Source organism: Buceros rhinoceros, unplaced genomic scaffold (genome assembly GCF_000710305.1).
Source record: "Buceros rhinoceros silvestris isolate BGI_N320 unplaced genomic scaffold, ASM71030v1 scaffold7140, whole genome shotgun sequence".
Lineage (NCBI taxonomy): Eukaryota > Metazoa > Chordata > Aves > Bucerotiformes > Bucerotidae > Buceros > Buceros rhinoceros.
The window spans coordinates 9,204-23,129 of NW_010390095.1; the positions used below are offsets into that span (position 1 = coordinate 9,204).

Genomic DNA, 13,926 nt, shown 5'->3' on the forward strand with positions numbered 1-13,926 from the left:
GAGAGGAAAAACAAAAAGTAGTAAACACCAATTAGGTTAAAAAAAAAAAAAAAAAAAAAAGAGGAATAATTTCCTTTTGTATCTCATTAGTGGGTACATCCATAGATATATAATTTAATTTTCGTCATCCTTCCAGCAAATTTCTTGTGGCAGTGGTTGTGAGTGCTTTGAAAACAAAACATGAGGGTGTGATTTCTCACCTTCAGTTCTCTGAGGAAGAAGATTGTGACTATACATATATAAAAAGAAATACGTTGTAATTCTGTAGAAAACAAAATACGTGCTCTGCTGCATAGTGAAAATTTCTTAACAGGAAAAAGAGATGAATTTTGTCACATGCTCATCATGCTCAGCAGTGAATGCCAGGAAAACAAAACAAAACTGCTGTTCTGGGAAGCAGGGAGGACTGTGGCTAAAGTGTCTGACCCAGTTGTAATGTCTTGTAGTATGGGTTGCATCTGGAAACAGGAGGGAGGTTTCCTTGAGGTATCAAAACATAATGCCAATATTTTTGTTTTCCAAACTTACTGTACTCACACAATACCAGCAGTGATTTGGGGAGTCTTTCAAGGCTGGTGCATCTCCGTGCATGCCCACGCAGCAGTTATATTGCTTTTTCTTCCACCTATTGTGAACGAGCAGAGAGCAGTGTTGCCTGGCTGTGTTGCACACTGCAGAGCATCACTGTAATGCCAGCCCGAGGTTCTGGTTGTGGTTCTCTCCAGCAGCTCAGGCTGTAGCTGGGAGAGCGCTGATGTTGGGAGCACCATAGTGCTGTCACTGCACAACATTTAAACTGTGTTTCCCTGGTAGCTCATACTCGTGCTTCAGGTTGCCAGAATGGTTCAAGTGTCAGCATGTTCCTCACATTTCTCTCTGCTTCTCTTTAACTTTACCACAACCTCCACCCCCAACAATGTCAAGTTTTGGGAAAGAAAGTTTTCTTTTTCTTTCTGGAAACCACCCTGCACACACTGTGGGAGCTGTAGAGAAAGAACTAACTAATAAAAGTTCTTCTTGTACCCACAGGTTCTACTTCTCCTTTGAACATAAGCGCTATACATTTGAATCGTTCCTTGCAGGACATCTGCATGCTTCCAGAAGATGTGGAAAAGGTGAGGACAACAAAGACTTATGTCATAATGTTTTTTCCATTTTATAGTGGTAACACCAAATGACAGGAAGTGTTTCTCAATTACAGAACTTTCTGATAGAGGGACTAATCTTTGAAAATACAGTATTTTCCCTCTTCTTCCTCTCTGGGTGAACCTGTAAACCTAAAATGATTATTTCTTTATTTTCACTCTTAATCCAATAATTAAATACTTTAATTACTTTTAAATAACAGAAATATTATAGAACACTATACAATTCCACTTTTCATTCCATCATTTTCCCACACATTCCTTGAGACCAAACTTTAAGGTTATTATAGTCACTTTAAAGTTACATTAGAATATGTTACACAGATTCGTGCAGCTACGTGCATAAGGATGGGATTTACCTCCAGCTTTTACTATCAAGAGATAGGGAGAAGTTGGGTTCTTTTTTCTGTGCGTGCTTAGGATGAACATGTGAGATTGCTTTAAAAGACTTACAGTATGAATAACAAGCACAGTAACTCTACACTTGCAGTAATTTAAGCAGTTTCTCATGGTTTCTAATTTGCATAAGGGGTCTGAATGGTCTTAGGTGTGTTGCCTAATAGGCACCCCATTTGAGCTTATAAACAGAGATAAAGATGAGAAGGTAATGCTGCCACACATAACTAACATGCTAAGTGTTAATCTTTTCTAACAGTTGGAAGAGTGGGTTAATGTAATGAGCTATTGCAATAAGTAGGAATTAATACAAAATGTCTTTGGCCCAAGAGGTAATCATCTTTGTGCGCAGCACTGGTTTTACTGGAGTGGCAAGTTCAGTATTTGATTTGAAGCTCTCAGCATCCCTAAGATTCATCTAAAAAAAAAAAAGCAAAACAGACCAAAACTCAAACCCACACAATAAATCACACACCAAAACCAAACAGATCTGTGAACTAGCTTTTCATGCTGCTTTTTGTGAAAGGTGTTCCAGAAAGCAGGTAATGTTTCTCCATCTGTAATGTGGGAACCAAAATAATTTACTTTGTCACCAGCAGTCCGGTGAGTACGTATCTGTGTTAGAAACCACAGTCTGAGAAATACTGAATGAGACAAGATTGCATCAGCTGCTTTTCCTGTGCTGATGATCGGGGGCTGCCATTGAAAGATACCAAGAGCTCAGTCCATTGTGAGTGAGGCTGCCTTTGGAAAAAACCCCAACAAACAAAAACCAACCAACAAAACAAAAAACCTCAAAACACTTTTAGGTTGTAAAAAAAATTGCTTTGAAACTTAGGAGACTGAAAACTAAGGTACATGTACTGTCAGTAAGTGTGAGAGTTGTAGTTGTGTGCCAGGAAGGAGGTGGGCCCAGATAATCTAGAGGGACTTTCCACTGATGCGAATGGGAGGCAACAGAGATGAGCAGGTTGGTGTGTCACGGCTGAGTTGGGACTGCTTCCTAGGGTGATGGACTTATCAGGAGGCAGAGTTGAAAGCTGATAGTCATGCTGAGTACAGCAGTGCCTGTATCCTGTTTCATCTTTTTGCAAGACAGCTCGCTCAGATACGCTCATAATTGCTTTTAATCAGCAGGATGTGCTGTGCTCTGCCACTACCTTGGGGTTAACCAGTGTCACAAAGGCTTCTTGAATCTGCAGAGGAGGAGATGTCTTCTTTATCTCCCAAAAGCAAAAAGGCTATTTAGTTCATTCTTTTGCTGATGATGTGTCCTGAAGTTGTCTCTGGAGAAACAGTGCACCAATCAAGTGATGTTAATCAGTGTTAGGGAAAAGATAAAAGTCTCTTCAAACACCCACAGGGACTTGTGGCCTTCCCCTAATGTTGAGATGAATCTCTTCTAAATGTGCTTGGCTGTGAGCAATAAGAAAGCAGTGATGTCTGTTATGGTCCTTCAGATTTACCTATTTCTAAACTCTGATGTTTTTCTTCATGCTTCCCATGCAGGTTGCAGGGGATGTCATGAATACTGACATTGAGTTGTACTATTTTTTGAGCATAAAGCACTTTTTATAAAGCTTTAATTATTCTGTCCTCAGAATCTCTAGCCTTAGATACTGCCGTGATTTTTTTAGACAGAGGTTTAGCTTTCTGCAATGCAAACGTGTGCAGTTGATGGGAGAGGGGCGTTTACATCCATGCATGTGAGTGCATCTCTATGATATGTCCACTTTTGAGCTGGCCCTGGGCTGGGAAGCTGTGCCCAGAACAGCAGCAGTAGTGCAGGTGGGGCTGGTGGGATGCTCTGTTAGAACACAGGAAGCAAGGGATACAGCAGTGACATAGGGGCAGGGAGCCCCAGGCTTGTCTGGATATCTCAGTGGTGCCAAAGGTGGCTTTACAAATTCTCTTTACCTGGAGAACGTGTGACCTGGGAAGGCGAGATGGTAAAGGATGCCATGGAGAAGGGTTGTCTGGCAATGGTGAAGCTTTAAAACAAGTGCCTTTTATTTAAGGCAGTGTGAACCCCAGGGAAGCTAGATTCCCACTTTCCCTTATCACAGACTTCCTATGCAGCCTTGAGTTGATCACGTAAGCTATCTCACTGCATATTCCCTACTTCACTGCCTTAACTCTTAACACAGGAAAGCATTTTATTTGCTTCTGTACTAGCCACCACCTGAAGATCTACAGCCCCTTAAAACTTGCCGCTTTTGGCCCAATCCAAATTAGCCACACATGCAAAACTGCTTGTACCTGCCAACTTGAAATCCTGTTTAATAGGTTACATGGATCCACACTTGCATGTTAAATAATGTATACATATTCATCAATTAAGCATGTAATCAAGTTTCTTTTTATCTAATACCTGGGTAAGGTAAAAGTAAACTGTATGTTTTAATCAAGGGTGAGACAATTATCTGGGCAGTTGCCTTTTGCCTATTGTCTTTGAATTGCCCTTGGGGTGTTCTTTGGGGGTTTTTAGGGGTTTTTTGTGTTCAAAAGAAAGGTGAGATAGCCTTATATTTTCCTTTCTTGAGTTGAAAAAGTTATATATTTCACTTAAGTAAATGTCAGAAATGCTGTGTATTAATGAGTGTTCCAATCTTGTGTCCAGGAGAATGCACACTTTTTTGTTGCAGATATGATCATAGCATCACTAGAAAAAATGAAATGTAATATCCGAAGCCAACAAGCAGAATCCTGGGGGTTGGAGGAAACAAGTGGATCAGATAGCAGCTATCACACTGATTCAGAGTTATCTTCTTACCCTGGAGTGAAGAAGTGCGATTCTTCTGTTGCCTCTTCAGACAGTGGTTACGAAGGCAAGTTACTTAGTGTGTAACGCAACCTTGTTTGTTTATTCTTGTGCAAGAAAATATTAAATTAATTTGGGCATGGCTTGGAACCAAATCCTCTGTTAATTTCTTTGAATCTCTAGAGAGCTATGTTCCTTGAGGATCATTATACCGCAAGCGTTTTTCCCCAAGGGTCCAATTCTTCCTTTTGAATTCTCACATGTGTTTCATCTATTATAATATTTTTCACATGAAGAAGAAAAATGTAAGGTTGAAGTGCCACATGCCAAGAACAACTACACAGAGCGTGCCTGTAGTTGTCTGGTTTTCTTTCCAGTTAAATCCTTTTTTGCAAGTTCTTTCCTTCTGTGCTTACTCCTGCAGTATGCAGATCAGGCTGTGCAATTGATGCAAGTGAAACTGCCTGGAGTATTCATTCACATGTAGTTTGAGGCAGGATAATAAATGCTCCTTGCACTATAAAGATTGAGTGAGTCAGCACATGCATTTTTAAGTAGGTTTTAGTCTCTTGAGTAATCGAATCTTAGCAATGGAACTTAAATCTGATGTCTAAATGACGTAACTTGGGAGGAAAAGTGAATGGTGGGCTTGCATGTGAGAAGGGGAGAGACCACTTTGGTTAAGTCTCTAGAAGCTGCTTCCTAAGAAACTGAGCGGCACGCTGTATGACAGAATCCCAAGAAGTGGCTTTGTGTGTGTGTGTGTGTGTAGAAGTAAATAAATACATTAAAATGCTCTGTAAATACAGTCTGTGTGCTAAAGTTTTTGTAAGCAAAGACAAATGTAAATATAATTGCAGCTACTCTACAATTGCTGGAAAAGTTTAACTGTTGTCTTTGTCTTGGACAGGCTGTGCTCTGCTGCCTGTCAGCTCCCCAGTGCATCTACCATCACATCACGAGGTTAACAGATTTTGTTGCCACAGTGACTCAGAGGATGAATATGTAATTATTGGTAAGACTTTATAACTGCAGAAACCGCTTCATTGTTCAGTTGAATCTAATGCATTGTTTGGAAAATCTCTTGACTTAGTAGATGTTATTGCAGGAGAAATAACATGAGAAAATGGAGAGAACGATGTATGCATGACTCCTTGTTAGAACATATAGAAATACCAGATTGGTGCAGGATGTCCTTTCTACAAAAGAATATCTTTGCTGCTTTGAGGGTGTGATACTTTGACCCTGGCTGGATGCCAGGTGCCCTCCAAAGCCGTTCTATCACTCCCCCTCCTCAGCTGGACAGGGGAGAGTAAATACAATGAAAGGCTCCTGAGTTGAGAGAAGTGTGAGGAGATCACTCACCATAATTACCCTCTAGGACAAAAGAGGCTCCACTCAGGGAAATTAGTGTAATTTAGTCAGCGTAGGATTATGAGAAATAAACCCAAATCTTAAAAACACCCTCCTCGCACCCCTCCCTTCTTCTGGGGCTCAACCTCGCTCCTGATTTCTCTACCTCCTCCCCCCCGATTTCTCCACCTCCTCCCCTAGTGCAGGGGTGGGGACAGGGGATGAGGGTTGCAGTCAGTTCATGACACTTGTCTTTGCACCTTCTTCCACCTCAGTGGGAGGACTCTTCATGCTCTTCTCCCGCTCCAGCATGGGATTCCTCCCACCAGAGAAAGTTCTGCAATGTAAGTCTTCTTCATAGGCTGCAGTTCTTCATGAACTGCTCCAGTGTGGGTCCCTCCCACAGGGTGCAGTCCTTAAGAAACAGACTGCTCCAGCATTGGTCCTCTGCAGGATCACAAGTCCTGCCAGCAAACCTGCTGCAGCATGGGCTTCTCCCTCCACAGGTCCTGCCTGCTCCAGCATGAGCACAGGGTCACAGCCTCCTTCAGGCACTCACCTGCTCTGCTGTGGGGTTGTCCATGAGCTGCAGGTGGATAACCTCCGTGGGCTGCAGGCAGACAGCTTGCCTCTCCATGGTCTGCACCATGAGCTTTAGGGGAATCTCTGCGCTGGTGTGTGGAGCACTTTAGGGAGTGCTCTTCATCAGCGATGTCAGAGATCTGCAGAAGTGATAAGACTCCTTATGCCTGATTTACAACCAGGACTGAGGTTATTTCCCACATCCAGTAAGGGTGTTGTAAAGATGAATATATTTGAAACTCACACCACGGTGACACAGAAGGTAGATTTAAAACAGTGCTGAGTAACAGAAGCTTTATCGTGTTTCTTAGATAACATGATAAAATTTTCTCCTTTACTGCAGAACTTGAAGACCTTGAAAATCTGTCTCTCACCCCAGATGATAGGTAATGCTGTGTGTCTTTACTGTAGGAGCCTGCTGGCACTACCTTTTCTGCTGGACCAGCTTTTTGATGACTCTGCTGGCTGGGGCGGGGAAAGGTGTGGGAGGGGTAAATTTGGTCCTCCCAAGGAAGGGGAAGGAATGCTGCTTGACAGCAAATGTCTGTGGCGCTTGGCTTAGCAGAGCATTTCTCTGGTCCCAGAGTCTCGCTGGAGGGTGGTGGCTGTGGCTTTGTGAGGGACTGGGTGTATCAAAGCAAGAGAATAGGAATGAAGGGATGGGAGAAAACTTTTCAGGGATGCAGAAGAGGCAGCTGATGACAGGCTGCTGTTTTTCACTGTCTTTATTGCTTGACTTTCAGATCATCTTCTAAACCAGGCAGCAATTCTGCTGAAGCAACAGCCCAGGAGTTGTGCAGAGCTTTCAGAAAATACTGGTTGCCGACAGACTCCACAATCCAACTGCCTGGTTGCCTGAGCTCATCTAAGCAGAGAGTGAGTCTGAGCTGAAAACAGCAGGCTCTTTATTTGGTTCCCCAGATCATCATTGTCTCACTGCAGCTGCTTCACTGTTAGGGAATGGGGAAGCTGCATTTAAAAAGAAAATAAACAGAGATGGATACTTACACTTTATTAATTTTCAATAAATTTTTAGAAAAGTTCTCCTCTCTTCAGCAATTTTCAGCACGTTTAAGATGTGCAGTTGTGAACAATCAGGATGTAGTTTCCTTTGGGACTGATACGAGGGAGTTTAACTGAAAGGTCACTACATGCAGATGAAAACTGAACTTGAAAATCTTGGAGTATAAAGGGATATGTTTCATAGGATTTTGTGAATGTCCAGTTGATGGGCTGTTTATCTTCATTTATCTTTCCCAATAGTCTGTGCTGAAAGAACAGCTTCCAAGAGAGCTTGAGTCCAGTTTGAATCTGGCTGAAGAAATAAAGGTCATATCAAAATTAAGAGGATCTTCTGGCTGGACCCCACCAAGATCACAGATTATATTTAATATTCACCCTTCAGTCAAGTAAGTCTAAAGGATCTGAGTATTGTCATTTAGTACAGCATGGGGGTTTGTCTAAAACTGCTGAAGCTGGTGAAAGGAGCCTGGGTGATTTAACAGAACGTAAAGTTAAAGCTACCAGATGACATAGCCTTCTGCAGTGTCTGTCACCAGCTTCGCTAGAAAGCAGACAGCATCTCTTTCCCCTCTGTTGGCACAGATTAACGAGGCACGTGCACTATTACATGCGATAATACACAATACTGTTTGGTGTTACAGTGGCAGTGTGCTTAACTGGACTCCTAAAAATTTCATTTTGTGGAGACTACTCGGAGAATATTCTCCATTTTCTGCTGGTATTTTATGGGTAGCAAGTTTTCAGAAATGGTGAGAAAACAGGTTGTGTTTAGGGAAACTAACGTCTCACTCTGCATGAAGTGTTGTTATACACAGAGAGTAGGTAAACGGACTAATTCCTTCCGTTGCTGCAAGGTGGGTTGCTTTTTCAGTTGCAGATGTGAATTTCCCCCTCCCCCTTGATACAGATGCTACCTTAACAAATAATTTAATTCTTGCAGCAAGCCATAATTAGAAACTGTAATTGATGGTATATTCTCAACTGAGTATCTTGGAGACTCCCACTAAAATAATAACCTGCATCTCCTTCCATAATCCCGTTTTTAATGTGGAGGAGTAGGAGTCGGCTCTTAATTTGGACATTTTCACTGGTGCTCTCTTGCACTTCGGGAGAATGTTAAGTAAACTGTGTTTTGGTGTTGAAAGGCATAACTCTTTGCTTCTGTATGCAGGAGAGATGCAGTGGTGGCTGCCCAAAACTTTACATGTGTTGGCTGTGGAACTCCAATAGAAAGCAGTAAGTATTACCAAAAGGAAAAAACCTAATGAATCCATTACTAGTAACCAGATTACGATCTTCACCAGCTGTCATGGTTTAACCCCATCTGGCAACTAAGCATCAGATGGCTGCTCGCTTACTCCCCTCCTGTTGGGATGAGGAAGGGTAAAAGTGAGAAAACTCATGGTTGAGATAAAGACAGTTTAATAGGTAAAGTAAAAGCTGCGTGCGTAAGTAAAGCAAAACATGGAATTAATTCACTGCTTTCCATTGGCAGGGAGGTGGTCAGCCATCTTCAGGGGAGACAAATGGCATAACTCTGAATGCACACACACCCGCACCCACCCTTCTTCTCCCAACTTTATATGCTGAGCATGACGTCATATGGTGTGGAAAATCCCTTTGGTCAGCTGGGGTCAGCTGTCCAGGCTGTGTCTCCTCCCAACTTCTTGCACACCCCCAGCCTACTCACTGATGGAGTGGTTGTAGGAGCAGAAAAGTCCTTGATTCTGTGTAAGCACTGTTCAGCAGTTATAAAAAATTCCCTGTATTTTCAACACTGTTTTCAGCAGAAATCCAAAACACAGCCCCATGTTGGCTACTATGAAGAAAATTAACTCTATCGCAGCCCAAACCCAGCACACCAACATAAGTGTACCACAGCTGTAAAATTACCTGATCTAGAAGGAAAATATCGTTGTTGGATGTGCCCACGATAATTAAAAAAAAAAAAAAAACAAACAAAAACAAACCAACGAAACAAAACCGAAGAGGCTTTTTTAAAAAAGCAGATCTTGCTACTGCCTGGAATTTCTCATCGTGGACAGAATACAATAGCTGATAGATGTCCTTCTCATACACAGTAAAAATTTGTGACAGTCAACAACAAAGCAGGAAAAGTTATTTAAAAAATCAAGCTTCCAGGCTGGAAAGTGCTGATTTTACATCTTCCAGTGATTTCTCTCTCTGTATCAATTGCCACATTTCTAAAAGTCTCTTTTTAGAGACTTCATGGAAGTTTCATGCAGCCATATGGAATGTGTGATTTTGGTCCTTTTTATTTAAATCCTGATCACAAAATCCTGCTTGTGTTTTAATTGAGATATTTTGTGAGAACCGCTTGAAAGTGTGATGATTTATAGGTCTGACAAACAGACCTTAGCTAAGAAATCTTTTGAAGTGGCTTGTTCTGGGTCTGCTCACAGAAGAGCAGCATTTGTGATGGCCTGTCTGAACTATCAACGATCTGCGATGGCACATTAACTTGAGCAAACTTGAGATGCTGAGATAGCTGGGAAAAATGCACAAACCTCTTGGAATGAAAAAGTGTTATACGGATGTGACTTCAAGATCAGCTTGTCTTTCCATTTGGTGGAAGTATTTTCATGTGTGTTTTATCTTGTCTCTTTGCCGGTAAAGCAGCAATGGTTTTCTTAAGATCTCATGGTGAGAAATACAAAGTACAGATCTCGTCTTGTATTTACCACGACAATAAAACCCTCTACTTAAAAAAAAAAACAACCACCTAACCAAAAAATCCCTTGCTCTTCACACCAGTAGATCTGAGTGTGTTAGGGTAGGCACACAGACAAGAGGTATGTCCCATAATAATTAGAAATATTCACAATTTCATTTCTTATCCACCTGCAGAATATATCAGAAGACTCCGCTATTGTGACTACCTGGGGAAATACTTCTGTGACTGCTGCCACAGCTATGCTCAGTCTCACATTCCTGCCCGAATACTTCTGAAGTGGGACTTCAAAAAATACTATGTATGCAACTTTTCCAAACACCTGCTGGACAGCTTATGGCAGCACCCAATTTTCAATGTGTCGTGCATTAACAAAGCCCTCTACACAAAGAGCAAAGAAATGGACAGGGTGAGGGTGAGTGTGGCCTTTTCTATGGGGCCTGAGAGTTTTCGGAAGAACTCCTAGGGCCAGGTTGCCCTTTGCTATGTGGGAAGGAGGCAGAACTGGTTTCTCCACACTTAGACTTGTCATATCACCAATTCTGGGACTTGCCCATTTTCCTCTCACGTGGAGGGGGAGGAGGAGGAAGTTTCCAACCTATGCCAGAGGTTTCCCCACCTTGTCTTTAGGATGTGTTTCGTTATTGGTTTCCAGTTTTAGTTCATTGGTGGCAGCTGGGCTCCTGCAGAAAATATTTATCTCTGCTTTGACACTGGCTGTTGGAAAGCTCCGGAGGTTTTGAATGACTCTTTAATTTTGTGAGCCATTAGAGAAAGTGGTTTGGCTCATCTAAGGACTGTACCTCCTGAAGCTTGGGAAGGGTGCTCTGCTGAGGATTGCAAGTTGTCAGGCGCTCGCTTCTTGGCTAGAGGGTTCACTTACCTCTTCATACACAAGTTTGCATCTAGCATCCTGGTGTGCTGACATGGAGCCATTTTTAGCATTATTAATTGCTTCTGTTGTCAGTGAAGAGAAGTAGCCTTTGACTTCATTGGCCTTTCGAGCATTAGAAAATCCATTTGTTTTAATTCTGTGCTAACTGTGAAGTGCCTATTTTTAAGTGTGGCTTGACGTACTGACAAGGGGTGCTGACTCAAATAATGGTGTTCCCCAGTTACGAATACAAAAATGCAATTGCTTTTCATTTAAAAATTGTTTTGTTTTTCCCCTTCGTCTTTTAGGAGGTGCAAGAACAGCTTTTTCATTTGAAAAAGCTTTTGAAAAGCTGCAGGTTTGGTGAAAGGTATGGGCCGTGATCGTGCATGAAAAATAGCTTATTAAAACGTACCTAAGGTGCTTGTAGAGCCTTCATTTTTAGAAACATTTGAGTGCAGTTTTAACTGAGTTTAATATCGTTAGTGAAAATTCTGATAGCAAAACTTCCTTCTATTGCACTGCAAATGTTGAGTGAAGAACGGGGAGGGATGTTGGTTTTGGGTGTTTTTTTTTGTGGTAGCTTGGTAGCTTTCTGTTTCTTTTAAAATTCTTAGACATTTGGTTTTAAATGATGAATGATTTTTATTAGGTGTATATTTTTTCCTACTCTGTCTCTTAGGTTCTCACTTGTTCTTAAAAGGTCAAAGATACTTACGTGTATCTCTGAGATGATTTATCATTTTTTTTAAAAAAGAACCCAACACAAACGTGTTCCTTGAGGGATTTCTTCCGGAAATCTGTCATAATGTTCAATTCAGTTTATTTTATAAATATACTCGGATGAAAGGAGTAAATAAAAGTGAGAAATACCGAAACATGGCCTTGCTTTTTGCTGCAAATTAAAGATGTTTTTGTATTCATATTCCCAAACTATGGGCTTAAGTGATAGGTAACATGTGAATGATAAAACCTTAGCTGCAGAATTGCTGACCTTTTTTAAAACATAAGTAAGAAAATAAGCATTAAAAGTAGGTTCTGTTCTCTCTTTGACATGTATCTCTTTTATGCATCAATTATGTGTTGTTCACCAAAATTTAATTGAAATGTATTTTAATGTCCCTCTTCTGGACAACCACCTGTGATTCTATTATAGAAATAAGCATTAGGACCCTTTCCGTACCTTCCACATTAGTGATATTTTAAAAGTAATAGCTCTATTTTCACAGTTTGCTCTCTCAGTACAAGCATAGTTTTGCTCACTAGTGACCTATGCAGAATAAAACCCCTCAGTTTTTTGCTAAGAAAAGCCAATAATTGTAGCTTATTGCTTTAGATACTCTGTGGGATTTTACCCTCTTTTCCTGAGGTACTAGAGAGCTCTTTACACGTTATTTAATAGTTGCTGGGATAACTGTGCGTGGCAACTCTGGTGCCTGAGGAATGCACATTTAAAGCAGACGTTCTAAATCCCAAACCCTCCCATTTTTCTTAATGTGATTTCCGTCTTGGAGGGGAGGTAGGATTTAGCATGAATTTGCCTCATATGATCCCTGAGTGACTAGAGGAGAGAAGGAGGCTTATTCTTCAAATGTATTTGAAAAACAACTTTTTGTAGCTTGATTTGGGTTTTCTTTCTCTTTGCAGTGTACTGAAAGAATTTGAACAGGTCCCCAGCCATCTGACAGAGGAGCTGCATCTCTTCTCACTGGATGATCTGGTGAAGATCAAACGAGGGCACTTACTGCCCCTTCTTAAAGATATTCTAAAGAACTCCATCTCCCATGTGGATGGTTGTGAGGTAAGGAAAAGCCAGGCTCTTGGTGTTCTTGCAGTCTCTAGCATGAGGACATTCCCAAATAATTTTTTTTTTCTTAGATTAAAAATAAATCAACTCTTTTCTTGTCCTTGTAGCTTTGTCAAGCGAAGGGGTTTATCTGTGAATTCTGTCAGAGCGCAGATCTGCTCTTTCCACATCAGATTGCCAAATGCAAAAGGTGTGCAGGTATGTTCCAGACCAAACATTTTTCTTTCTTCCTTGGGGGGATATTGGTGTGTAAAACTGTTCTTATTTTAGGACAACACTGACAACTTGCGTCACTGAAAGCATGTGTATTTGAATACCATGGGTAGTACATATCTTTGAAAGCCAACCTGTGGCAGCTGTCTTGCTGGAGCAAACCCAGGGACTTGCCTGAAGATAATTAGCCTCCTCCTGCAGCTGTATGTATTGGGCCTGTGCCTGGGACAGTGCTATACTGCTGCTATATCAGATCTTGCTGACATCCATTGTAAATCCTGTGAATCTTACCAAAATGTTTAATCACACTTACTACAGTGGTAGTTGTTGTCACAACCCTGTGCTACTGCTTCCTTTTCTACTTGGGTGAACTAGATAGAACATCCTGAATACAGTGATTGATTAATTTTTTAATTTGTCTTTTTCTTGAATGTTAAACTGCTTGTTTGTATAAACAGAGTGCAAAACCTGCTTTCACAAAGCATGCTTCAAGTCTGAAGGGTGCCCCAAATGTCTGCGGATTGCAGCTCGGAGGATGCTTTCAGAAACACCATCAATGGTGCCTCAGTGATACTGGATTCCTCTGACTGCTGATTTCAGAAGATGCTTGAAGCCAGATCTTCAGGTGCCTGACTAAGAATTAAATAATGTTGTTTTAGACATTAGTATTTTTAATGTGTGTCTCCTTTATGGGGGGTTAAAAAATACTTTAATACCATTTTTGAAAACTCGCCCTAAAGGAGTTTCATCTTAACTGGTGACAGAAAGACTGGATGTTAATTCTGTGAGCAGCTTTTTTGTTGCTGAGTTTTGTCCTTGTGTGTAAATTTTTTTTTTTATATTATATTTTTCCATACAAAAATTATTCTCTGTAATTCTGCAAATAATGTATAGATAGTAAATGAATGGTGGAAATCCTTACCTATGCTGGATTTTGGAAACGGAAAAAAGTGGTGAAGTACAAAATCATTCTCTCAAAGCTCCACAATAGAAAAAGCTTGTCTGCAAGCTTTGGGCAGATGATGAGCTGAAATTCTGTTCTGGCAAACGGGTAATGTGAACTAGTGGATTTTAAGTTTC

The 13,926-nt window shown here is 41.1% G+C and overlaps 1 protein-coding gene across 1 annotated transcript in view; it reads left to right on the forward strand.

The window, feature by feature from the left end:
* The window catches only part of KIAA0226L (KIAA0226-like ortholog), a 22,341-nt gene extending 8,683 nt beyond the window's left edge, over positions 1-13,658 (forward strand). The window contains exons 4-15 of the mRNA XM_010136446.1: positions 1,030-1,115; positions 4,162-4,369; positions 5,213-5,317; positions 6,581-6,623; positions 6,981-7,113; positions 7,501-7,646; positions 8,432-8,496; positions 10,129-10,367; positions 11,135-11,196; positions 12,474-12,627; positions 12,741-12,831; positions 13,305-13,658. Coding sequence (XP_010134748.1) covers positions 1,030-1,115; positions 4,162-4,369; positions 5,213-5,317; positions 6,581-6,623; positions 6,981-7,113; positions 7,501-7,646; positions 8,432-8,496; positions 10,129-10,367; positions 11,135-11,196; positions 12,474-12,627; positions 12,741-12,831; positions 13,305-13,417 — 1,445 coding nt within the window. The 3' untranslated portion in view covers positions 13,418-13,658. The remainder of the gene's footprint in view (positions 1-1,029; positions 1,116-4,161; positions 4,370-5,212; positions 5,318-6,580; positions 6,624-6,980; positions 7,114-7,500; positions 7,647-8,431; positions 8,497-10,128; positions 10,368-11,134; positions 11,197-12,473; positions 12,628-12,740; positions 12,832-13,304) is intronic.
* Positions 13,659-13,926: the final 268 nt, after the last annotated feature.